This window comes from Vanacampus margaritifer, chromosome 1, assembly GCF_051991255.1.
Source record: "Vanacampus margaritifer isolate UIUO_Vmar chromosome 1, RoL_Vmar_1.0, whole genome shotgun sequence".
Lineage (NCBI taxonomy): Eukaryota > Metazoa > Chordata > Actinopteri > Syngnathiformes > Syngnathidae > Vanacampus > Vanacampus margaritifer.
Genome location: NC_135432.1, coordinates 50,237,183 through 50,263,937, shown reverse-complemented (window position 1 = coordinate 50,263,937; position 26,755 = coordinate 50,237,183). Strand labels below are relative to the sequence as shown.

Here is a 26,755-nt window from a genome sequence, read left to right as displayed (position 1 = left end):
CTGTCTTCTATCATCACTCTTACAATGCATAACTGTTTCTACACAGTTTTTACATCTACCACTCGTGTGCTTTGCCATTTTAACTAGCGTGCTGTTTAACCCACTCCAAATCTTAATCTCAATATAATTGTTTCACATCTTACATTAGCACATGGTCATCTCATTCTTCCCACTTTCCTTTGTATTCTATCAAACCACCTCCCAATAAGCTTCCTCCCACTGCTTTTGCGACTTTTCTTTCCGTCTCATTTTCACAATTGCCTTCATCTCAATTCCATAATCCGCATCATACACAATGTTTTATTTCCATTAATATACGTATATCCAGCCTGGCAATTTTCTATATGTAGGATGGATATGAAGTACATACAGTAGGAGAGCACGAGGTGACCAAGTGGTTAGCAGTAGCACATCCGCCTCACACTTCTGAAGTTCGACTGCTATGTTCTCTCCATGTTTGCATGGGTTTTCTATGGGTACACCAGTTTCTTCACACTTTCTCAAAACATGCATAATAGGTTGCCTGAAGACTAAATTGTCTGTAAGTGTAAGTGCATGTGAATAGTTGTTTGTTTGTATGAGCCCTAGCTGCAATTGGCTGGTGCAGTTCAAATCTGTCGCCCCAAGTCAGATGGGAATAGATCATAGGCCCCAGTTTTCCAGTGACCCTATGAGGACAAGGTAGAAAATTGAGGGATGAATAAAGTACACAATACCAAAGTGTCTTAACCGTATCCCTGAGGCAGCTTCTGTTGTGCATTTAATACAAACACACATAAGTTCGTACTGACATTTATTGCAGATATTATTTTCCAGCATAAGATAGAATTGCTTACATATATATATTTTTTAATATAGTCACCTTTACAGTCATTTGAATATTACAACAACAATAATGTAAATTTTTACAAGCAACAAATTTTATTTGTTATGTATAATGCTGTACAACAGTGGTCCTCAACCTTTTTTTCCGCCATGGACTGGCTCTTTGTGAACCGGCAAATATGTACGGGAGTGGGGGGTGCGGGTGGCAGTTATTATGGTTTTTGGAATTTTCATTTTAATTAGTTTTTATTTCGTTTTGAGTTTTTTTTTTTTAAATCTAATTAGTTTTACTTAGTTTTAGGTGTGGTTGTGTTAGTTTTTTTATTAGATTTTTTTTAAATGCTTAGTTTTAGTTTGGTTTGAGTTAGTTTCAGTATTAGTTTTAGTTTCTTCTTTTTTTATGTTTATTACTTGTGCGCAATATATAATAAACACCATGGTAAAATGGAAAAAGTAACACATTTCTTACCTAGCGTTGCATTCCGGCTGAATTAAATGAAAAAGCATGCGAGCCGAGCCCTTGGAGCCAAAAGTCAAGCAGGCAAATTTGTCGCCTAGGAGCGACGTCATCTGAAGGTGCTTTTCTATTGGCTGCTGCTAGATGACATCACTTCTGTGGCAACATTTTCATATTTCTTTACTGTGGTTAATATCGAAATAAATATACCTAAAATTACATTTAATATCATGTATTAAATGAATTACCAAAAACTAAAACAAAGGACATTTTCGCTATAATTATAGTTAGCTTTAGTTAGTTTTGTAAACATAAAATGTAGTTTCAGTTCATTTTTGTTTTTTGAAAAGCATTTTCGCTTTTATTTTATTTTGTTAACAAAATAGTTTATTTTATTTTAGTTTTTTAGTAACTAAAATAAACTTGGCGGGTGGTAAAGGACATTCCAAAGACCACTGCTATACAGTATGCTTGAGTACCTTCATATTTGCAATGAATTTACATCAACATTCAACTTCAGTACAATTCATAGTCTATTGTAATTTCAAGTGCATAATACCGGTTTGACTACATTGAAAACAAAATATTTGCTTCACTATATGTTCACCTGTTACATGTTGTACAAAAAACTCAATATTATAAAATGTCTATGGTGTACCAAGTGTGTAAACATAAGTGCACTAACATATTTGCATTAATTGTTTGTAAACTGTACTTGAGCAGGAGAAATGTACGATACACGTGACGTTTGCATGAACTCTTTCTTTAGCTACATAATTGATACATTGCTCTCATTCAGCTATGCTCGTTAAACACCATGTGTTACGACATAATTATGCAATTGTGGCCTGTATCTGGTGTCATGATGCTATTTTTTGCAGAAGAAATACACACTGAGTGCAGATCACCAAAAGACGCCGTCAAGACGGGTGTGATCTTTTCATTATGTAAAATGTAAACCTCTGTCTGCAAGATTCATGCAGATGATATAACAGTTGACAGGTCGTTTTCAGATCGTGGCAGTTGGTAGTAAAAACGTACACTTGAAGAGAATATGTTTGAACATCAAATTCACCCACATCAGGTTTGTTGTACAGTATTTAAAAAAACAAATTGCTTCTTCTTCTGTAAAGGGTAAAACAATTTAAATGGATTTCCTATAATAACAGTCAAAGTAAGAGAGGTTTTTAGAAGCAAACAGAATTTGACTTCACAGTACAAGAGTGCAAAAACATTCTGCTGCGCTTGCGGGGGTTCGAATGAGAGTGTGAATGGTTGTTTGTGTTTATGTGCCCTGTGAATAGCTGGCGACCAGTCCACAGTGTACCCCGCCGATAGCCTGCAGCTCTTCCGTGTCGCTAATGACAATAAGCTGTACTGAAAATTAATGGATGGACTGATTGATTACACTGGAGAGCCATTTGAAAAAAAAATCTGAGTTACATTTTCATGCTGATTAAAACTAAAATTGGCATGCTGATTCCAAAATTGCAGTCAGTCAAGTCATTTTTTTCTCATCTTACCCTCCAGATAAGCAAAATTACATAGCTGTAGTAAGACTGTAGTAAGAAGAGCTAATTACTGTATATGATTGGACTCATCCACAGCTACATGTTGATGTGTTTGTCCAATCACAATTGAAATAGCTCCCAAATGCTTGGTACTATCATCTGCAAACAACTTTTTCAGATAGTGATACTCTTAATGGCGCAACCATGGGCATAGTGTTGTAAGTTCCATACATACACATTTAACAGGGATCCCATTGTTCAAAAACATAAAGAGAAAAACTGAGAACAATTTGGGATTACCCAAAAAATGTGTCAGAAACAGCTGTCACACCTAACTCAACAAAAATGGTGTTCCTTCAGTGTAATAAAAGTAAACACACAAAAAAGAATAAATTAACTAAAAATAACAGTTAGCGGTGAGTATTGCGTGGCATAGATAGGTTTCATTCTGCTTCCTTTGATATGCATCAGTGCAACTAACATTCTCCATTTTATCTTCCACTTGAGATGATTCAACTTCTGCATTTATTACTGTAGTTAGAAGTAGGTCAACAATGGATTTAAGAATCTCATCAAACTTGCCAACGAATTGGATGCATTTCTTTTTTTGGATCCAGCTCTTGTGAGGTAACTGCAGCGCCACTTTTATATACTAAGATTTTAACTCATTCACTCCCAGCCCGTTCGCTCCCGACTGTTTTAATGGAGTTTGACTGATTTTGTAAGGCCCACAAAATATTGTGTTCTATTTGCTATAAAACTATGAAACCTACCAAAAGTCTCTTATATTTCTATCTGTTTCCGTTTTGCAGCAATTAGCATTACAATATAGCTAAGTTTCATCAATATTCACAAACCTGTTGAAAACACTGACAAAAAGAGCTTTTTGCAACATGATCCTGGCTGATCTCTTACTCTGCTGCCACCTGCTGGCCGTTTTTGTAATAACTACCATTGCTTCAAGCATTGTTCTTCAGTCCAGAGGTTACATCAAAGCTTTCTGTATGCTCTAGCAAAAAAAAGAAGAAGAATTTTTTGTTTGTTTGTTTTTTAACATATAAATACGTCTTTGGGAGCATTGAAATATTTAAAACAGAACATATTTATATGTTTTTGGGAGTAAATGAGTTAAAAGTGATGACAATGATGTGCAGTGTTAACAGTCTTTGTCCTAATCACACTTATTGCTTTGCTGATTCACACATTCAGGATTTAGGCATTTGTTTGTGTATCTCACATGCAGCCAAGTGTTTGTATGCTACAGATATTCTTGATGAATTTTTTTTCACGCAGTCATAGTGAAGTCTCCACACAAGAGCCGTTTCTGTGAAATGACCTGTGGTTGTGGCAGTTCTCGCTGCAGTGGACGATGAGCACCGGGTAGCACATTGCGTCGTCATAGTCCGGGGGTTCTTCGTCGTCTGTGGTGAGGCGCTCCGACAGACAGCGGGTGTTTTCGCTGGGACTTTCCTGGTCGTCTAAGCTGCCGCTCCTCCAAAAGCAGCTCCTCTGTGATCCGTAGCGTCGGGCCAGGGAGAATCGGCTGCCACTGAAGGGAATTCGGGAGCTGGCTCCCGTGCAGATGCTGAGGGCGCTTCTGGAGAACACCGAGGAGCAACTGATGGCCCGGTGGCAGCGCTCACAATTCTGGCGAATGCCACTGAAGCTGGAGGGGCACTGGGCTAGGTCCATGAGGCCCGCCTCCGAGTAACTGGGCACCAACTGCTGGTTGGACCGAATGTGCCACTCCAATTCCGTGCTGTCGATGGTGTTTACACGAGGGATCCGTCGCCAGTAGGGCCGGTCCTCACACGGCGTCACTGGAATGTAATCGTGTCCGAAGAGTTTCTCGACGCGATAGTGGACGTATGCGGTGCGATACTCTGCAAACACTCGTAGAGGCCATGAGAAGGTGAGGAACGAGGCGAACCAGAAGACATAATGGGACAAGTACCAGGGATGGTGCTCTGGGTCAGACAAAGCTATGATATATTCCTTCAGTTCAATGTTTTTCAGGTGCATGCCCTCCCTGGCTTCCATGTAGTCATCCAGCCCTTCATTGTCGGTGAAAAACCTTGCTCGCTGTGTAAGGTACGAATTCTCAGACTCAACGTTGGCAAAGCTAAAACACTTGGTGAAGCGCATCTTGGTGAAGGCGGACTTCTCCAGACTGAGCAGCTGTTTGGAGACATCTTTCACTCCACAGTGACCGTAGTCAAATTCGGCTTCCGCCACATGAGTGTTGACTCGCTCGTGGTAAACTTGCGTACTGGTGTACGCGTCCCCATTGCGGTAGCGCGTGACTTGCCGGGTACGACGCACGTAGTGGTAGCTGATGGCCTTCCACCAGATGCAAGGTTTGGCTTGCTGCATTCTCTGGATTCGCTCGTAAATGCCCTCCACGTCCACTTTGTGCTGCAGCTCGTTCTGCACGTGGCAGTGCCAGCATTCCACCAGGTAGACCAAGTAGAGCATGCCCAGTAGGGCAAGAGGAATGTAAATGTAGCCATCGGAGCAGGGGCTGTCGTGGTACATCATGGATTTCCCTTTGAATGCACTGTCGAAGTTGAGGCGGGTCACTTCGGTCACATGACACCAAACCATGGCTCCCATGCAGCCGTACATGAGAACGGACAGGAGAAGGCATTTCCAGAAACTCTCCCGACATAGTGACTTGCTTAGAGATTGCTTGAGGGGTTTTTGCTGCAGAAAAAGAAAAAACAATGCAATACATGAAAACTGTTTGGGCGATTAAAGGATCTCCTTTTAAGGCATACAAACAGGAATGGTGTTGTTTTGAATGTTAGCAGGAATTACACTGACATTTTTTATTAATTTATTTTTTCTTGGGTGGGGGCGGGGGGATTTTTTATTTTTATTTATTTTTTTATTTTCACCACTTTTATGACCACTCAATCTGTACTGCTAAATAAAATAACACACATTTCGATGTTTATCTTATTAAACAGATTTTTCCTATATTTTGAAAATATAATTTAATTTTCAAAAATAGGCTGTGATCTTATTTATATACTGAATGTAAAATGACATGAAATCACTAATTTTGAAAATACACAATATTTCTGTTCTTTTACCCAAGAAACTCATTAAAAATACATATATTTATTGTTAAAATATGTTCACAAATTAATCTTAATTGTACAAATATTTGTCTGTTATTTAAGGTAATAAACTGTAAAAATGCAACTTTAAAACTCTGGAGGAAAAAGGGAAAAAAACATTTAAAATTACTGAGATATTAAATAGTAAAAAATACTAATTTTATGATAATGGTGGGCATTTTTTTGTGTCGTATACTGTTATATTACATCAAACACAAATTATTATAACCCCCCCCCCCCAAAAAAAAAACATGTCATCAAAAACAACTAAAACAGCACATTTCTGTAGCCTACTTTTAAGGATTACTATTTGTACAATACAGTACAACGTTTACCTACTACATTTCTAGGTAATTTAATTGTTTTTAAATGTGAAAATGTTTCTAATTAAACATTATTAACCTGAAAATAAGGCAAAACCTTGTTGAAATTACAACTGCAAATTGTATTTTAATTATGTGGGGGGATTGATTTTACGAGAAACAAGAATAAGTTATTTCACTCTATTTTTTGGCACCCCAGCTGCTAGAAATTGACCGTTTTTTAAAAAACTTTTTATTTTCCATTTTCACAATTAACACAACATGCTTAACCGATAACAAACAACAAAACAAACCCCTTAATCAAAATAATAAAACTGACTTCGAGAGAAACTGACTTTGAGAGAGAAAATAAAATAAAATAAAATGCGTACATTGTAACAACAATTCAAACATCAGAGTTAAATATTCCAAGACACATCATTCTGCTTTTCTAAAGAGAGTCCAGATAAGGCATCGCATCTTTCCATCCACAAGTAAAAAGATCCATTGTCATTTGTAGCCATTTGTACCTTAACAATTTTCCAAAATCCTTCAATTATAGGACAGCCCCAAAAGATATGTAGATAGTCACCAATTCCCCCACAATTCCTCCAGCACCTATCAGTTAAGGGTGCCTTTACAAATTTAGAAATCTTAAGAGGAGTACTAAAATACCTCATTTTTAATTTCCAATCGAATTCATTCCATAATTGACTTCTCAATTCGTTGTGACTGTCCCTACACAACTCTTTCCATATATTGTCTTGAATTATAGTATTCAGTTCCATTTCCCACTTTTCCTTGATATCAAGTGTATTTTATGAAGTGTCATAACATATCCTTTTATATAAATGAGAAATATGTTTCTTATTTGGACTACCTGACTGTGCCACAAAAATTATATATTCCTCTACTTTGTTTGGGCTTCTACTTAGTATCTCTCGCTCTTTATAAATTGACCGGTTTTTGAGATGTGTTTTTTGTTTTTTACAGTGTACTAGATTTGGATTAGCTCATGAAAAGAATTCCCAATATGTCAAAACTGCTGAACATGGAAAGCTAGAGTCGTGTTTCATTGTGTGTTATTTTCATGTTCAAAACGAACGTTCAAACCAAACCAATGCAAGCGCCTTATGTGCCATTATGGCACAGTCCTTGTGTGAAAACAAACATATTACTCCACATTAGCATCATACATGCTGTGAACGCATGCACATTGGTTTACATTTCCTAAACAACAACAAGAATCATGCGTCAAGAAGATACCTCCTCTCTGGTGTCTTCTTCCAACACGACGGTGGTAGTGGTGGTGCTGGTGCTGCTTTCACTGGCAGTCGCAGCCGATGCCGGAGGAGACATGATGCTGATCGGCGATTGATGATGATGATGATGATGATGATGATGACGGGGCGTGGAGTACCTCGCTAATGCAGACTCCTCATGATCGACAGCAGCCAGAGCTTGAGGGACGCGAGGAAAAACTCAAGACGCGCAGAAAGACGCATCTTGGAGCCAGTGCGTGAATGCGGTAGCTCGAAGACCGATACGGGTGCACGGGGAAGCCCGCATCCCAACACCCCCCCGTGCCCCCTGTACCGTGTGCCGCAGTAACACGATAGCAAACCGGCGTAGAGAATATTGGCGGCTCGTTATGCCACGCTGAGCATGACCTGCACTTCCGGACCGCCGATTATTTTAGCAGACGACGTTTTGTGTACGGTTGGCACAATTGCTCTCCATGGTGCTGAGGTAGGCAGGAGAGGAGGCAGGTAGCACACACGATGAGACCAGGCTGTTGCATAAATCACTTAAAGGGAAATCCCACCCCATTCCCTCCACCTAAACACAAAACAAAAACCTATACACTTCTGTGTACCTGGAGTTGTTTTTTTAAACACTGAATAACACGTGAATAAGTAAAAACTGCACCCTGTTTTATAAGATGCACCCCCCCCCCCAACACACACGCACACACACACACACACACACTTACGCTTTTCTAAACAAGTTCAAATGTGTGTCAGTGAGTTGCCAACAAAAGTGGAGAAATCCACTCAGTTTTCACGTGAAACCACACCTCTGTGCCCCTAAGCCAAATTGGATGTAGGAGCCCTCTATTTCTGCCAATAATGTTGGTTAATGGTCATCCACAGTTCACCTACAACTAACCCACAATGCAGCAGTGTCAGGTTTTGTCCGGAATGTGGCGGTTGAGGACCCAAATGCAGGGAAGCAGAGGCAAGAAGGCAAAGGTGGAGTCCAAAAGGGGTTTCTTTTAATTAAACAAAAACAATGAGGCAAAACAAGGCAATGTACAAAGAAACAAAAACAACGAAGTTTAAAAAATAACTGAGGGATATTCCATCAAGATGGATTAAGGAAAAGCCTGTCTTATTTCAGTGACCCCGGCTCATTTTAATCAGAGTTCCATTCCATCAAGGTGGGTTATATAAATCCCCATTCAGTAACCATGGCAATTTAGGGGCAGAGGGTTAGGGAGTTAGTTAGCTTTTTATTTCTTGCTTGCTCCATTTTTTTATGTATGTAATGATTATGGCTTGTACATTAGCTGTTTAAGATGCTACTATTTTTTTGAGATCTTCTCTGATTTCAAACCATTCCCTTTATCCAAATTGGTGATTAGTTAATGCACATGTAAATCTCAGCCATTCTTAATATTAATGTATGCAAAGTTATTATTGATAATTTCTTCCTTAGGTCATCCACAACACACTGATGTGAAGCAGGAGGACAAAGAGCATACTGTATATCAAACAAACGTGACTAATGTTGAAAGTATGATTTCCATTTTGTCTTCCAGCAGGTAATCAATGGCGCGCACACATCAGCACTTGGCAACGTGACAGGCAGGACACAATTTACCGTATTTGTTAAGTATCACAATGTTCACAATGGTAACATTGTGGGTAAAATATTAATTTCAATATCCCCCGACAGTGAATATTGGCGGCAAGACGCACCTTGTGTCCGCAATGCAGCCAGGACTCCTGAAGGTACACAGTAATTCAGTGTAGTGCTGGACTGCTTTGGTATGGGTTGCAAGTTAGATATGTAATTTATGCAATTTATTTATCTCCCAGGATGCGATAGACGCAGTCTCATCCATACTACTGTCTACTACTAATGTGCTCGTCAAAAAAATGTGAACATCCTCAAAAAGTTGAATAATTTCTGTAATTCCATTCAAAAAGTCAAACTTTCATAGATTATAGATTCAGGGCCCACAACTTTTTCAATTATTTATTTGTTTATTTTTACATTATTTGGGCTTCCAGCTAAAACAACAACAACATGAAAACAGGATGTCAAAAAATTATAATAATGTGAAGAAATCACCATGCACACTTCCCAGTGTTTTGCATAGGAAAAAAAGATGGATGGTATTTTCAAAACAATATGTCAATCTTCAATAGTTGGTTGTATTCCCTTTGCCTTAATCACTACCTCAATGTGCCGTGGCATTGTCTGGGGGTCCTGGAAGCCCAGGCTTTATTGATGCTTGCTGTCAGCCTTTTGTTTTTGGGTCTAATGGCCCTCATTTTCTTCTTTCTTACTTTCTTTCTTTCTTTCTTTGCTGAAGTTAAACTGATAATAATTGCAAACCCCAACATTCCGTCAAACGTTGGTTTATTTAATGCAACAAATAAGTTGCAACACAGAAAACTGAACTCACTATTACATATTATTATATAGGTTGACTATAGATAATAAGCACTAGCAAAATTATGAAATGTAAATAAAAAGGCACAGTCCAGTGAGTGTGCAGTATGTGCTATGCAGACCTTAACATCAAAATCACATTGACTTCGGCATCCAAACAGTACTTCAACTTTCTACAAAAAAACATATTCAAATATTCAAAGCTGAGATTGATTTAATCATTCATCAGTTTCATGTAACAATGTATTTAAAATCAGATTGATGAAAAGTTTCCTACTTTAAAAGAATCTAATCTTTTTCCCAAGGTCTCCTTTTTTGGTGACGCAGTGGTCCCTTCAAGAAAAGCAGAATACAAAAGTTATGGCTACATAACATCATCTGATCCCGACATTCTCATTCACTGTTTTAAAAGGAACCCCGACTTCTAATGACAAATTTGCTCTATATTATTTGCTATCATAATTATGAAATTCATTCTTCAAAAATCATTTCCAGTTTAATATGTTTTGTAGAAACTTTATTTGGACGTACGCCGCTATTGTTATTTAAGTCGCAACGCATTCAGTGCATAGTGACGTAGAATGGCGGCTGGCTCTCTGCCGAGCAATGTGAAACTCCAATGAAGAAAGCAAGGTATAGCGTTCCTAAAGGGATGATCAAAACTCTTGAATGCGCCTGATGAATGACGAGAGCACGGCATTGGGGAGGGTGACTCTCCCAATCACATGTTGTTTCTTTAGGAACGCTACGGAGGCTTATAGAGCAAACTTGTCATGACGGTCGGGGGTTCCTTTTAAAGAACCTACTAGCATGGTTGCTCCCATTCATCATAGTGATGTTTCCAATTATTGCAAATCATTAAAATAATGGTATGAAATTGTACTTACAGAATACATTTTGGAGAGGTTGTTGAAAAGCACTTGGCCTGCACTCACTTTGTTCCTCACCCCTCTTATGGTTCCATTTTTGCTGCAGATATTGAGCCGCGTGTTGCTGAAGAGCGTCTCTCTCTTGGCACTAGCATACAAAAGCAGGTCATCGGGTTCACCACCATTTTCCTCCTTCGAAGATTCAACCAGCAGTCCTTTCAGGTGGCTGTTGGTCTCACTTGGGGGAGATGAGACCATCTGCTGTGCCTCTGGACCGCCGGTGCCGTCCATGTCCACTGGGTCAGACAGCGACCGGCAGCGTCGTGTCTCATCCTTGAACACCTCAGCCAACACGCGGCCACTGTTGGCAGATGCTACTCTGAATCTAACTGTCCTCACAGTCTCCTGTTTCACTTTGGAGCCCTCCATTGAAACACAAGAATACTTCACATTTCACACCTAAGTCAACAACACTGGACATATTTTTTTCAGCCTAAGCCATAGCCAATTACTGCGCAATTATCAAACAAAAACATCCCGACGTGCCAAAATGAACTGAAAATAGCCAGAGTACAAAAACTGGACACCAAACTGTTGAATAATGAAGGAGCCTCTGTCATGGCAACAGCTAAAACAGGCAAACTGTAAACCGATACAGGTCAGATAGTCAATAATTGACTCGTAGTTTTCCAGGAGCAGTTATCTTTGTCTTGTCTTGAAAAGACATACGAGCAGAGGTGTGATAAGCTGGCAGTGACTAAGAATGACCCCTCAAGGAACTACCGATGACCTTTTGTGCAAATTGCTCTCCGCCTGGTGACTTTTATTTGACCCTGCAATCTGACGAGTATCTTAAGAGGGCATTGTACTTGACAGTGATTATGTAAACATGGCCTGTAACTGTGGAGTCCAAAGCATTTTATCAAGCCTCTTATTCATTATTTTGAAAACAATCAAAGGACTGTATGCGGCCAATGCAATAAAACAGGCGTGTCAACCTACGGAAAAGTTTTATTTTCTTTTTGTTTAAAGTATCTTACTTTAACCTCCAGGATCCCTTGCTGATTTGGCAAGAGAAACATCTGGTGTATCATAGAGTATGATCCATTTTGAACTTTAGAAAACAGGTGAACCATGATTGGTCATTACCTGAGCCCTCAGCAACTGTCATTTTCAGTTAACAGCATGTGGCAAAATGCCCCCTAGCCCCGCGATGGGTGAAAACAGGTGGATATTCCACAAAAACATTATTAATCGGAAGACCGTGTTTGTACTAGTTTGGGCACATACACCGTCAGAGAATTGGGTGGAACTTTATTGTTTTTTTATCATTTGTTCATCTATCTATAGTGAGTGACAGCCAGAACCCCTTCCACCCTTCCACTAGATAACAGTAATTAACGTATATACACTTTTGTGAAAATTTCCTAATAAATATGTGTCTCGGTCTTGGTTCAATAAACAGGTTGGGAAACAATTACAGTACTGTATCTCGAAATGTGTTTTACCCGTCCAGCGATGCTTGCAATGCTTCCTGAGTTTGACCTGTAATTCTACTCCGGTGCTGCAGATGGCAGTAGCGCGCGGCTATTGGGCATTAACCAACAGATGATTTCGAGATTCACGTGGGACAGTCAACATGGGGAAAAGAAGGCAAAACAAGCAACTTTTTACCAGTCTGACCAAAAAACAGAAGAAACATTTGAAAGAATTTGGAGAGGAGCATCCATTTCACGACGTGTAAGTTGCAATCGAAACGTGTAAAAGGCTGAAAATGCAGGATTCTTAGTCAAACTAGCTACGTTATGGAGCTGGAAACACTGTTTTAATATTTAGCCTCTCTGTCATTACAATATTTAAATTGTGGTTAATGAAACGCTAAAAAATTATCATTTGTTTCTGTTCTTCTAACTTTCTCCGTGTGTTTTTTTCCCACAGAGTCAATGATAAATCTGAAAAGACACAAGTAGTGAAACTGGTGAGTGATGCTAAGCGCTTAACGCAGAGGTTATTTTGCCGTGAATCACGCGATAACTACAATTACAAGTACAAGTTTTGCGCCAGTGATCGTGTACCAGTTGGTGCAGTAGTGGATCGAGCGCTCGGTGCTTGGTCATGGGTTCAAATACCACCCTCAAACTATCATGTTTACAATTTTTGAAGCCAGTTGTGAGTTGTAAACGAGCCTTTTTCTTTCACGTGTTTATTGAACACTTGAACACAGTTATTCTAAGGGTTAGTGTTAGACAGGCAATGACAATAGCATCTTATTTTTGCTGGGGAAAAAATAAATTAACACTTAGTGAAAAGTTACAATTAAAGTACCACTGATTCGGACATAAGTGGGTTAAGCGAGGCAGGAATCACGCAAAGTATATGACTCTCGGCAAAATAATCGATTCACAGTAGCCTATACATCACGCTAAAATAACCTGTAATCATGGTAAAATGCCGGTCAACATTATTTATTGATTTTACTATGTTTTCAAGAAACAGATATTTGAAAAACATCTTTCAAAATATTGCTATAGTACAGTAATTTACATTGATTTGAATGCTAACCTGATTTTAGCATTACTCCTACTATAGTAAAAGTGTTAAAGTACCACTTTTGTGTTTGCAAATCAATGCTAATAGTAGGATATATTTATATATTTAAAAATTTAAGGCACCAAGCCCAGAACAGTCTGACGCTGAACTGGATGATTTGGAGGAGGAAGAGGAGCCAGAGCAGAAAACAGCCTATCAGAAACTTCTTTCCACCCTTAGTCAACCCAACCACCACGACCAAAGTGAAGAGAGCAGCACTGAGGAAGAAGAGGAGCTTGTTGATGAAGGCATGCTAATAGTAAAATATGCATATGGAAGATAAATATGATCATTACAGCTGTAATAAATGAAGTGGTGATTGCAGAAAACTGTGATGACCAGGATGATGGTGGTGAAGAGTCTAGTGAAGAAGACGAGGAAACCGAGGATTCTGGTGTAGCGCTTTCTCAGTCATTAGAAGGCAAGGAGGAGGAGGAAGCAGGCTGTGAGGAATTCATCGACAAGGAGAATGAGTCCCAATTCTGCCTGGAGACCAATGAAAGGGGGCAAGAAGACATTGATGATGTTGCTGACCAAGACAAAGGTAAGGAGCAAATCTTGTTTTCGTAGTGTTTTGTCAAGTTGATCAAACTGATTTGATACTTCCACTTTCCAGAACTTGAATAAAAATATATACTGGTATTTTGTACTTCCAGATATGTTTTCCCAGCATTTGGGCACAGAGCTGACTGACGATGATGTGCAAAAGATTACATCAGGCAGCAAAGCAAAGACCCAGATCACGGTACTCACTCTGACGTAACCTGCACAGTGTGCTTTTAAACTATTTAATTAATACATATTTTTTCCCGTTTTATTTTGCTGAACTTAGTGGCCAAAATTTGGCTCACTTCTTTGCATCACTCCATTGGAGAGGTTCGGCCCCATTTGCTCTTATAAAGACACTGAGCTCCCAGCCTTCCACAAACTCTTGGAAGCCAGTTGGAAGAATATAAACATGTTTGGAAATTGCAAAGAGGAGGCTGAGGAGACGAGCCCTTTCCAGTTGGAGCTGTTGGCTCTCATGGGAACATACAAAGACCTCCACTATTCTGAGACCTGCCCTTTGAAGGTGGGCCCACAGGTTCGAAGCGCTTACTGCCTCCATGTTCTCAACCACGTGCTGAAAGCCAACTCCGGCGTCCTGGCTCACAACGCTCAGCTCCGAGAGCGTCAGCAGCAGGCTAAGCGTGGAGAAGTGTTGCAAGATGAACCAAGAGACCAAGGTCTAACCCGGCCCAAGGTAATACTCACTACACTCAATGAATACTTGGTTCCATTGCAGGTGGGTTCATCTAACAGTGTTGTGCTTTTGATTTGTGAAACGGCATTGACTGTAGCTAGGCCTATCTACTTTGGCACATCACCGCCTCCAAGAGTGCGTGTCAAGATGTTTCACTCCTCAATACGCTAAGCACGGTTTAGGAGTCAGTCGTGACAGGAAAGTTAACTTATTACCCACCCAGTGTCTTTGATAAAGCCCATATCTCACTGAGCAGCACAGGATTGCGAGGGTGTGTGGACATAGCGAGTGTTGCTTTTTCGTCAGGCTTCGAAGCACAAGCAATGAATAAAAACAACACAGAAAGCTGTGGTATGCTGCTAGCAATAATGCTACATGGCTATTAGCAACGCGGCGTGGGTTCGCTTACCCGTCCGGGAGACCATTATCGCGTCCGGCAAACTTATCAAGCTCGTTTATTATTATCGTGCAATTAATTGATTTATTGCATATCGCGACAGCTCTAACTGTAGCTGTAGTGGATATAAAAAGCCTGCACAACCGTATTCAAATGCCAGGTTTCAGGGACCAAGATAAATCAGTCCCTACATTAATTTGTTTAGTTTTTTTTATTATTATTTTTTCTTTCGGACACATTATTACAGGTTACATTGATCACATAATATCATTTGCAACATTGACATCCGAAAGAAGGGCTGACATGTAGAAGCCATGGCTTGAATTTCTCTGAAAGCTGCTCCTTACTGTGCAGTGTGCACGCATTTTGACCAGTTATGGCACTGGCGCTGCTAACATTAGAAGAAGAAAGAAGAAGAAGTTGCCATCACTTGGGTATACTATACAACTGTTTTCATGAAAATGTACGTAAAGTAATGTCAAATATCGGGATACGTATCATCTTGAACTTGAAGGCCATATATCGGATACACGTTTCACAATATATATCGTATCGTGACACCTGTATTGCGTGTATTGCATTGTATCGTGAGGCAATACCCATCCCCAGTCACATCAGTTTTACTGTAAGAGGGGATGCATACTTGTGTGACCACATAATCTCTGTTGTTTATTACGCCTCACCCTTCTGGGGAAAAAAAATCTCAGTTGAGTTATAGGTTACATTAATGGAGGAAAAAGTTAAGAAATTATTATCTTAGTCTCGTTTTTTCACAGAAATCTGGCGTTTGAACAGGGGTGTGTAGACCTTTACTGTATATCCACAGGTCAATTTGGTCTGTATACAAGTGAAATAAAAATAAAAATAAAAAAAATCCACACAAGCCTCACATATTTCCAGTTGTGTAAAGTAACAAAGTACATTACTCTGAGATTTTTCAGGTTTCTTCTTACAGTAGTTTCAACTCCATACGAGTCAAAATGGGCTTGTTAATTTTTTGCAGCACAGCACTGCAGTTTGATATCGCTTGAGATCTTGAGGTCTTAAAAGGCAAATAAAAAAAACAGGGTCAGCCGCAAGATGGAGGAAAGTGAACCAGGCTTAAAGGGATACTTGACTCATTGAGACATTTTCATATTTTGTCTAAAATTAATTTTGATTACTTCATTATTTTTCATGAACAATTAATAGCTTTAAAAAAAAAATTGCCACTTGTTGATGACTGAAGATGACATCACCTGTGCAGAGGAAGCAGATAACCCAGAAAAGAGGTGACCTATCTTACTTTTTTTTTAACTGCAGTATAAAAATAAATAAATAATAATGTCCAGCCCATCAAAATTGGCAGCATTTTTCCTGGCAAACAGTGCGTCGCCACAGCAACAGTGTTCAACTAAATAAAAAGCTTTGCTTTTACTTTTCATCTTGAACATCTCCAGATGAAAAAACACAGTTTCAAGACAATCATCAAATCTGTCCAAATTTCTAAACCATGGTCATCAAAAATAGCCCAATGTTTTTGTTTGTTTGTTTCAGAACCAAAGACTTATAACCAAAACAATCTGGCAGAAGCAGAAAAAAACACGCTTGGTGAAGGAGCATGAATCGGGGTTTCATCATTTGTTTTTATATCCTAACATGATAACGGCCACTAAAAGAATGTCAGTGCTGAGTAAATATTTTAATAATTTTTAATTGATTTATCCTTTTGAAGAATTAATATTATTTTTTTGCAGTTGCAATGCCCTTGATTTTAAGTATATTAAGTCATGGTCAAAGCCATGAATGCAGTTGTAGAGTATAAAAATGCAAACTATGACATAATCAGTAAAACTTAACATGTTGTATCATGAATATACGGGGCCAGTGCTGCTTCTGACAGGCCACCAGTACCACCCATAAAGTCCTGAGGTCAAACCATGGATCAGCTCCAGCTCACTTGCAGCCCTAATGAGGACTAGCACATATAGCATACGGAATCGGATGGATGGGAGAACCGTTGTCTTAAATGAACACTGTGCGACTCTTAACGTATGATGTTCTAACATGACAGGTCCTGATTCTCGTGCCGTTCCGAGGCGACGTTCTTCATATCGTCCAAACGCTCATCAGTTTGCTGGAACGCAAAGGCAGGAAGGTGGTGGTCAGCAACAAGAAGCGGTTCAAAGACGAGTTTGGACAGGTTGACGACAAACCGACCAATCTGCGCAGACCGGATGATTACCACGCAATATTCTCTGGCAACGTGGACGATCACTTCAGGATAGGTGCGGCTGAAACAAAACAAAAAATCTGTGTTAGTCCACCTTGCTGATTTTCTTTCTTTCTCCACAGGTGTCTCCATAATCAAAGGCAACATGCGCCTTTTCTCACCCTTCTACTCATCAGACATCATCATTGCTTCCCCGCTGGGCCTCCGCACAGTCATTGGAGTGGAAGGAGAATATAAGAGGGACTTTGACTTCCTTTCCTCCATCCAGATACTTGTAGTCGACAAGGCTGATGTGTTCCTCATGCAGAACTGGGAACACGTCTTGGTAGGAACACACTCCTCTTGGCTTCGTATACAACTACTGTATATCCATCCATCTTCTCCTGCTTATCTGATTTGGGTCATGAGGGCAGCAGCCTAAGCAGAGCGGCCCGGCTAGAAATGCATCTTGAAGATGAACACGTTCAAACCTGCAGGAACATTAAAGGGATACTTGACTCGTTGAGCCATTTTCAGCAGCAACAAGTTGATATTTTGTCCATAATTAATGTGATAACTGCATTATTTTCCATGTACAAATAATAACTTTAAAAACAAATGTTTCCACTTGCTGTCGACTGAAGATGACATCACCTGTGCTGAGGGAGCAGGTAACGACCAATCATGCCTCACCTGTTTTCTGGATTTGGTCTGCAAACTGAGCCACAATTGGTCGTTACCTACTTCCTCAGCACAGGTGATGTCATCTTCAGTCGACAACAAGTGGAAAACAGTTTTTTTTTAAAGATATTAATTGTACATGAAAGATAATGCAGTTATCAAATTCATTCTAGACAAAATATTAACTTTTTACTGCTGAAAATGGCTTAATGAGTCGAGTTGATATTTTGTCCATAATTAATGTGATAACTGCATTATTTTCCATGTACAAATAATAACTTTAAAAGCAAATGTTTCCACTTGCTGTCGACTGAAGATGACATCACCTGTGCTGAGGGAGCAGGTAACGACCAATCATGCCTCACCTGTTTTCTGGATTTGGTCTGCAAACTGAGCCACAATTGGTTGTTACCTACTTCCTCAGCACATGTGATGTCATCTTCAGTCGACAACAAGTGGAAAACAGTTTTTTTTTAAAGATATTAATTGTACATGAAAGATAATGCAGTTATCAAATTCATTCTAGACAAAATATTAACTTTTTACTGCTGAAAATGGCTTAATGATTCAAGTATCTTTTTAAGGAAATAATTACTACAAATGACATTTTTGCCGTGACGTAGTAGTTAAAATGAAGTATTATTGATTGACAGTTTGCATTTTTGTTCTTTTCATTAATTTATTATTTTCTCGATATATGTCTTATTGTATTTTTTGACCATTTTCCTTCACTTCTTCTCCCCCAACCAGCACGTGATGACGCACATAAACCTGCAGCCACTGGAGTCGCATGGTGTGGACTTTTCCAGGGTTCGAATGTGGAATCTCAACAACTGGGCCAGACATTACCGGCAAACGCTTGCGTTCAGTTCCATCCAGGACCCTCAGATCAACAACATCCTCACCAAACAGTGTGTCAACTACCGCGGACAGGTTCTCCCTTTCATAGGCTGTTCTGTAGAATCAAATCACACCTTGGCAATTTTGTATTTTTGTCGACTGAAATTAAAGTGCTTCTTTACACTTGGATGATATTTCCATATTGTGTTTCTCTCCAGATCTCAGTTAAGAACGTCCCCAAGACAGGGTCCATATGCCAAGTTCTTGTTCAGCTGCCGCATGTCTTCCAGATGTTCTCCTCTGATAGCTTCTTGAATCATGAGGCGCGGTGCGTAAACCATCATGACAATTGTCTCAATGCTCACACTGCGTGATGAAATTGTTCAATGTTCTCCATTCAAGCATTTCAAAATATTACATTAAAATAGTAAATATATTTTTACATTAATTGCAATCCCTCTTCAGTTACAGTTGTGCGTGAAAGTTGACATACCTACCTGCCTACCTAAATGCTATAGTCACCAAATTTCACTTGCATATCTCTACTCATGTAAACTTCAACCTCTGAAAATATCAAAAATAATTGCTGCAGTATTTTGGATTTTATGGGCATTAAGTCATTTTCTCACCATACAGGGCACTCATACGTTTACCGGTACATACCCAAAGGCACACATTCAAACCTACGGATGATTTATATTCTTCAATTAAGCTAAGAAACTTGTTTTTGGAATGTTGGCGGAAGCCGGAGAAAACCGCCTCCATATCACTGATTGATTTTCCACAATTATTTAATTAGATTTCTTTTTTGCCGCTGCTTCCTGTAGGTTTCAGTTCTTTGTTGACAAAGTGCTACCTCAATACAAGGACTCTGTGATGTCGCACACGCTGATCTACATTCCGTCTTATTTCGACTACGTGCGATTGCGCAACTACATGAAGAAACTGGAGATGAGCTTTGCAAGCGTGTGCGAGTATTCCAGCAAATCGGAGGTGTCTCGAGCAAGGCACTTCTTCCTGAAAGGCGATAAACAGTTCATGCTGTTCACAGAACGCTTCTACTTCTACAAGAGGTGAGTGCTGTCGTGGAAACGTTACTTGAGAAGAGTTTGTCTTTATTTTTGGACCAAATCAAAAAAAAAAAAAGTTTTTTTTTTTTTTTTTAAAGAAGAGCCTCTATACAGTAGTACCTTATAGTGCTGCATCACTGTGTGACATATGCCATGTAGCATATCAACTAATGTTGTGAGAATAGCCCAATACAATTCCAATTACATTTTTTTTTAATGGGCTTTTGTTTTATTTCCAGTGACAATGCTTAACACACCAAGTTAATGATTCAGCCAGTTATATAGTTTGCAATAAAAAAGACGGTTCTGCTTTCATCTGTTTCTTCAGCTGACAATCCCACGAGGACCTACACTGTTGCTTACTTATTTTCATTCGCCAACACCTGGCTAAAGAAACATTTCTTGCTATGAGCAGATACTCACAAGCCAATTAATCTTAAATTGATCCAATTAAGCCTTTTAGGGGGTAAATACTCTGATCTGAATTTTTTTACATGTATTCTAAAGTCATCCATTTTTAAAGTGGTCTTAACTAAAGCTATTCATAAAAAAACAAAAACAATAAAAGATGAAGCCTTTAATGAGAATTGAATGACTTGTAGGGCTGGGTTTAAAAAATGGAATAATCGACATAGATTTGATTTGCCTTTTCGAGCCTGATATCGATTCATAAAACCATGAATCGATTATTTTAATATCGCTTTTCCCCATAAATTCATAAGAAAATTGAATTTTAAAGGCCGAATTTAAAAGTATTTTCTTACATTTATGAAAGACCTGACTTATTGCCCAAAATGTATGAATACGTTCTATTTTTAATATTACCATGCTCCCAAAGACGTATTTATATGTTTTTTTAATGCTAGAGCATACAGAAGGCTTTCAAGCAGCCTCTGAACTGAAGAAAATGCTTGAAGCAATGGTAGTTATTACAAAAAACGGCCAGCAGGTGGCAGCAGAGTATAAGAGATCAACCAGGCCATGTTGCAAAAAGCTCTTCCCCCCACTGTTAAACAGATTTGTGAATAATGATGCAACTTAGCTATGCTCTAATGCTAAGTGCTGATAACGGATAGAAATATACTTTTTTTCCCGATGAAAGAAGAGACTCTAATCTTTCTTTTGGTAGGCTCCATGTTTTTAAAGCAGTAGAGCACAATATTCTATGGACCTTGCAAAATCAGTTAAAATCCAGTAAAACGGCTGGAAGCGAAAGGGGTTGCTTCAGTGAAAATGGCTGGGAGTGAATAAGTGAAGAAGAATTGATGTTCCATTATTAATCAATATCGGATTGAGGTGAATCGAATCCGGAAAAAGTCCAAATCGAATCAAACTGAATTCTTGTGAATCAAAATTGAATCGATTCAGGAAATTTGAATCGATAGCCAGCCCTACTTATTTGTGACTTGCTGTCTTTCCTTCCCACCGTTCATTGTTTTATTTCAAATACTGTACATTGTAGTGGTGTATCAGTTATATCCAAATACTTCTGACCCTAACTGTTTAGTACATGATGTGTTTGTTTAGAATGTTAAAAAGTGTCTGTTACTTTTTTCTTTTGTTCTTCAGGTACACCATCAAAGGGATTCAGAATCTGATATTTTATGGCCTTCCCTCCTTCCCGCACTTCTACAGCGAGGTGTGTAACATGCTGACGGCGGGGGGTCAAGGGGAGGAAGCCAGTTGGACGTGCACGGCCCTGTACTCCCGCTTTGATGCCCACAAACTGGCCGCCATCACCGGCGCCCAGCGTGCCGGGCAGATGCTGCACTCCAACAAGAGCCTTCACCTCTTTATAACAGGCGGGGAAGATCAATCCTGAATGAGCGGGACAGTTAAAACAGGTTGATGGGAATTGATCGCATGCCAGGTGCGACGGTTGTTGATGCATTATCAGTCACTCAAGTCCATAAACAGTGTTGAGCATCATGATTGCGGTTTGAGTTGTTAGTGTTTTTGCTGTAAGGTGGAGCCACATTTCATTCAGATGTTTCAAGAATCTTCAAATAAATGTTTTACAGTGTGGTGTGTTCACTCAGTTTTTGGATACTAGACACCATATGACCTCCTGTATGCAGCAATACAGTTTTTTTTCTTTTTTCTTTTTTCTTTTTTCTTGAACTTCCTCTGTCCCACTCACGTAATTATTAACTCTTGGGCTGCTGTTAGCAGGACCTTGGCCACAGAATTAGTGTTTTTCCAGTTGGAAGAAAGGCGCAAGACGGCAGACGTTCAATCAGCCGTCATGGAAGATGAGACACAAAAGCTCAGCCTCAAGCGCGAAGTGGGCCTGGTGGGAGCCGTGTCCCTCATTGGCGGGACGATGATTGGCTCGGGGATCTTCATGTCACCGCAGACGGTGCTCGCCAGCATCGGCAGCCCCGGAGCCAGCCTGGTGGTGTGGGCATGCTGCGGTCTGCTGGTCATACTTGCTTCTTTTTGCTATGTTGAGATGGGAACCGTCATTAGAGAATCAGGGGGAGAGTACATCTACATCCTCAGGACGTCGGGCCCAGTCGTCGCCTTTTTGTTGATCTTCAGCTCTGTGTTATTTGTGAGACCCGCCAGTGTGGTTGGCATCTCGCTTAGTTTCGCTCAGTATGTAGTGGCCCCCTTCTACACAGAATGCGCGCCTCCCGTTTTGGTGGTCAAGTGTGTGGCCGCAGCTGCGATTATCACTTTAGCTACAGTAAATTGTCTCAATGTTCGCTTCTCCATGTCGGTGCAAGTGTTTTTTATGGTGGCCAAGGTGCTGGCACTGGTGGTTATCATAGTGGGAGGTGTCGTGATGCTTGCCAGAGGACACACGGAAAACTTTCAGGACTCCTTTGAAAACTCAAATACTGGCATCTATCCAATTGGTATTGCTTTCTACCAGGGGTTGTGGTCATATGATGGCTGGAATAATCTCAACTATGTGACAGAGGAATTAAAACGCCCTGAGGTACAGTAAATTTTTCAGTTATTTTCATTTGATGTACATTATATAAAGCCAGCTTTGTTGTCTTTTCATCATCATCAAAATCTTATAGAAAAAAAAGTTTTTCTTCAAGCCATAAAACCAGTTGTAAAAATAGGTCCAATTTGCGTCTTGTTTGATGGAATAGACCAGGGGTGGTCAACTGCTGGCCTGCGGGTCGAATGCTACTTGAAGTGGTCATTCATTTTTCAAAATGTAGTAGAGCAGTTTTGAGGTGTGATAACAGTGTTCACCACTAGGTGGTAGACTTAGCCTCCAATCCCTCCAATCCCTCCAACTGTACTTCTCCAAAGAAGAGAATGTGGGTCTGGCACACTGATCTGTATATATCACTGAATAAGTCATTGAAGCCACAGGGCGGCCATCTTACCTTTCCCATCTCACGAGCAGACTACTAAACTATACGTATACGTTCAGACTGGACAGCTCGTAGGCTCTTAGTATAGGGCTGGGGGGGCAGATTGGTCACTATTTCTTGATAAGTGGACGGTATGTGCTGCTTTGAAGACCCCCTTCTTCTTTTATCGCTCAGTTCCTTAGACCCCCATATTAGATTTGGCAGACATCTTTTGTTGAATTACAGTTATAATTTTTTAATATAAAATATACAAGTTTCCTCCTGTAAACATCATTAAGCATATCATTTATACATGCATTTAAGGCAAGTTGTAAAATGTCTGAAGTCAGTGTTAGTTTTATGTTAATTTGGTTTTCAGGTCCAATCAATAGTTTCTGCTCAAACAATCAGACTTTGTATTTATTGTACTCAAATGTGCAAAGTATGTGCATGTCACATGCCGGTGAGTTCTTCAGTTCTTCAAAGGTAAACAGCAGTCACCAATTTTTGTTGTGATTCAAGAGTAAGTATATTATTTCCCTTTCGTTTTATATTTGATGTTTTATAGCTTCATATACATTTTGGTCTTGTCTATTTGACACAGACACTGCTGTTTGTGGTTATCTAGAATTTTCCTCAGTAGTTATTCTTTTAATGCCATAATATTTAGTTAGGTGCTGTCGAGACAATCTTTTTCCATCTGACCAGAGTTTCGCTGAAATTTAATAAAACAAATGGCAAATGAATGAATAATATCTACCCGTAAGTTGAATCGCTGTTTCACAGTTACGCCACCAGGTAGCGCGCGCCACGTTTCTAACCAGACAGACACACACACACCGCGTAGAAGAAGAATCTCGACTTGAGAACAGCGGTGCATTTGTGTGGGTGCCGTGGCTGTGAGCGGGAATCCAAAAGTGGTAGTGTTTCAGGTTGGTGAAATGTGCATTAAAATAAAACAAACAGAATGTGTACCGCTCAATTTTTTCCCCTCCAAATTATTCTGAATCATCCTAAACGTTGAAGCTAAGTTGCTAATCATCTTTTAGCAATGAAAGCAAGGTGTGCCTTGTTGCTAATATATGCTAGTAAGCTAACCAACTGCACTGAAACGGAACATGAGTGCTAAAATACATGAATGGAGCTTATTAAAGTTATTTTAAATGTGCTATCATATCAGTTGAAGTCAGAGCATTGAATAACAATGGAAGAATATGTTACAAGTTAGATTTAGTTTTTAAAGTAAATTAAGTATAATTGTGTAGAAATGTATTAATAAAGTTTATCTGTAACTTGTTTTTCTTCTCACTGTATCTCCTTTCATCAGGAAACAAAAAAAGCAGAGAGGTGTCATCTGTCATGCTGCAGGTTTTTCAGTTGTGAGGCACGTAAGAACCTTTATATTAATTATTGAGATAATGATGAACATTGCATTAGTTTCACACTGTAATATAACAAATATGTAGATGTTGTACTTCGTTGCTTTTAATATATACACTTGGATGTGGTGTAAGTTACACACACACATATATATGTATATATATATAGAAATAAACACATACATATATATATATATATATATATATATATATATATATATATAGAAATAAACACATACATATATATAAATAAACACACACATATATATATATATATATATATATACATACGTATATTACGGGTGGCGTGGCTGAGTGGTACAGTGGCGGTGAATGAATAGTCGAATGTTAAGCGCTTTGAGGGCCTTTTAAGGTGGAAAAGTGCTATATAAATGAAGTATAAATTGCCTAGGACATTTTTTTGCATTTTGTTTTTTTGCCTAAATCTCCTCATTATGCAAATGGTTACATTTGCTGAAAAAATGACTTGGGCAATTATTTGAAGAAGGCGTAGATTTACCATTTACAAGGACATATAAAAATTGTAAGAGTCTTTTATGAACACTCTTTTGCCTAAATCTCTGCGACTCTCATCCTGCCTAAATTTGGCATTGCTTCTCAACAGAACCCACTGTATCACATTGCTTCATTTACACTAATGTTTTGCTTGTTGAAATTTCCTCAAAATGTAACTGAATTGGTGTGAGTGATAGAGATATCATATTACAATGTGAATTTTGTGATATTAGGAATTAAAGAGCTTTTAATACGGTCATGGTAACTGCTGTTAAAAATTATGCAATTTGTAATTTGTGCTTTCTTTTATTTTTACAGCTTGCCTTATGCGCTGTAACATAATGGAAGGATGGGCACCAGTTGAATAAAAGTAAGATTAAGAAAGCCTTCAGTAACAAATGCCGCATTTGTTGTTCATGTAAAAAAAAAATAAGGAAAAAAAAGGACTTATTAATGTTAGGAGGCAGATACAGTATCTGTTTCACAAGCATAATTAGCCCAAAATAAAACTTTTATGCATTTACCCTCATGTAGTTGAAGTGTTTGGAGAGGTTGCTGGATCTTCCCAACACACAACTACCGTCAGCCCCCCTAGGTGTTTGGATGATACAGAAACTTCTCCTAACACTTCAGATGCATGGAGGTGATTGAATAAAAGTTACATTTTCATATTAGATGAACTTTTCATTGTTGTTGTTTGTATAATGATAATTTTAGTTACAATAATTGTATATAAAATGTGACTTTTTCAAGTTATTTTTGTTCAGTGCTTTGTTGAATTTAATAAAGAATATTATGATTAAGTTGGATTCAGAACACTTTATTCATCCCAAAAGGGAAATTTATGTGTCTGTCAGCTCATCTGTCATTATCTAAAGAATTATGAAGCCAAATGGCTATATGTCTGCGTCCTAACCTACGTTGTTTTAGTTAAGTAAAACTAAAATTGAAAAAACATTTTCATTAACAACATAAAATAATAAAAATGCTTTCAAAAAACAACAAACTGCAACTACAATTTAAGCTTTCAAAACTAGAATTCGAGCAAAAATGTCCTTGATTTTTGTCTTTGCCAATTAATTTAATACATTTGCCTTTGGTGTTGATTTAAAATATGAGCTTTGAGCAATAACACATTTTTTCTAAGATTTTGCTCAATAGTATCTCAGTATTGCTCATTTTCTCCTTGGAGATCTCCAAGGTATCTCCAGTAAGTCTCATGCGTGACTCTCCTCTCTAATTGCAATGTCTCCCTTATTTCTCTTAGTGAATTTTAGGAGAAACAAATGAGAAACGTTTGAGACAAAAGACAAGAGTAAAATGAGACTGAGATGAAATCCTCACATTTGTCTCACATAGTCTCACTTATTACACCTTATGCTCCTTTTTTCTTTGAAGTAAGATCTCAAAGTTATCTCCATTAAGTCTCAAGAATGACTCCCTCTTTATTTGCTATATCTCCCTTATTTCTCCTAGTGAATTTCAGGAGAAACATTTGAGGCAAAAGAGAGTGAAATGAGACTGTGGTGAGAATCTCAAAATTTGTCTCCAACACCCTTCAGCAAGACAATAAAGAGGTTCAACAGGACAGGTTCCACTCAGAACAGACCTTGCCATGGTCGACTAAGTAAGTTGAGCGCATGATAATCTTTAGATAATAGACATTTGAGTGCTGACAGCATTTCTGCAGACCTTGAAGAGGTTGCACACTTGGTCTGCATGTCTACTACTCTAAAATGAAGCCTCTTGTAAAGATCGCAAACAG

The 26,755-nt window shown here is 38.9% G+C and overlaps 2 protein-coding genes and 1 long non-coding RNA gene across 3 annotated transcripts; 2 read left to right on the top strand and 1 right to left on the bottom strand.

Moving 5' to 3' along the window:
* Window positions 1-810: 810 nt before the first annotated feature.
* tmem151bb (transmembrane protein 151Bb) lies at window positions 811-8,003 on the bottom strand. The gene is made up of 2 exons (XM_077576918.1): window positions 7,484-8,003; window positions 811-5,496 (listed from the first exon to the last, which is right to left on the bottom strand). Exons 1-2 carry the CDS (start codon window positions 7,574-7,576, stop codon window positions 4,087-4,089), a joined length of 1,503 nt encoding a protein of 500 aa, XP_077433044.1. The 5' UTR covers window positions 7,577-8,003; the 3' UTR covers window positions 811-4,086.
* A 4,315-nt stretch (window positions 8,004-12,318) lies between these two features.
* Window positions 12,319-21,801, top strand: utp25 (UTP25 small subunit processor component). Its single transcript, XM_077576801.1, has 12 exons — window positions 12,319-12,507; window positions 12,706-12,745; window positions 13,436-13,604; window positions 13,682-13,900; window positions 14,013-14,101; window positions 14,189-14,599; window positions 17,050-17,263; window positions 17,331-17,533; window positions 18,619-18,801; window positions 18,927-19,036; window positions 19,536-19,781; window positions 21,348-21,801. The coding sequence occupies exons 1-12, from the start codon at window positions 12,407-12,409 to the stop codon at window positions 21,598-21,600; spliced, it is 2,238 nt and encodes a 745-aa protein (XP_077432927.1). The 5' UTR covers window positions 12,319-12,406; the 3' UTR covers window positions 21,601-21,801.
* Window positions 21,802-23,884: 2,083 nt separating this feature from the next.
* On the top strand, window positions 23,885-25,437 carry LOC144058708 (uncharacterized). Its single transcript, XR_013295465.1, has 3 exons — window positions 23,885-24,027; window positions 24,423-24,479; window positions 25,309-25,437. It is a non-coding gene; the product is annotated as an uncharacterized LOC144058708 (long non-coding RNA).
* Window positions 25,438-26,755: the final 1,318 nt, after the last annotated feature.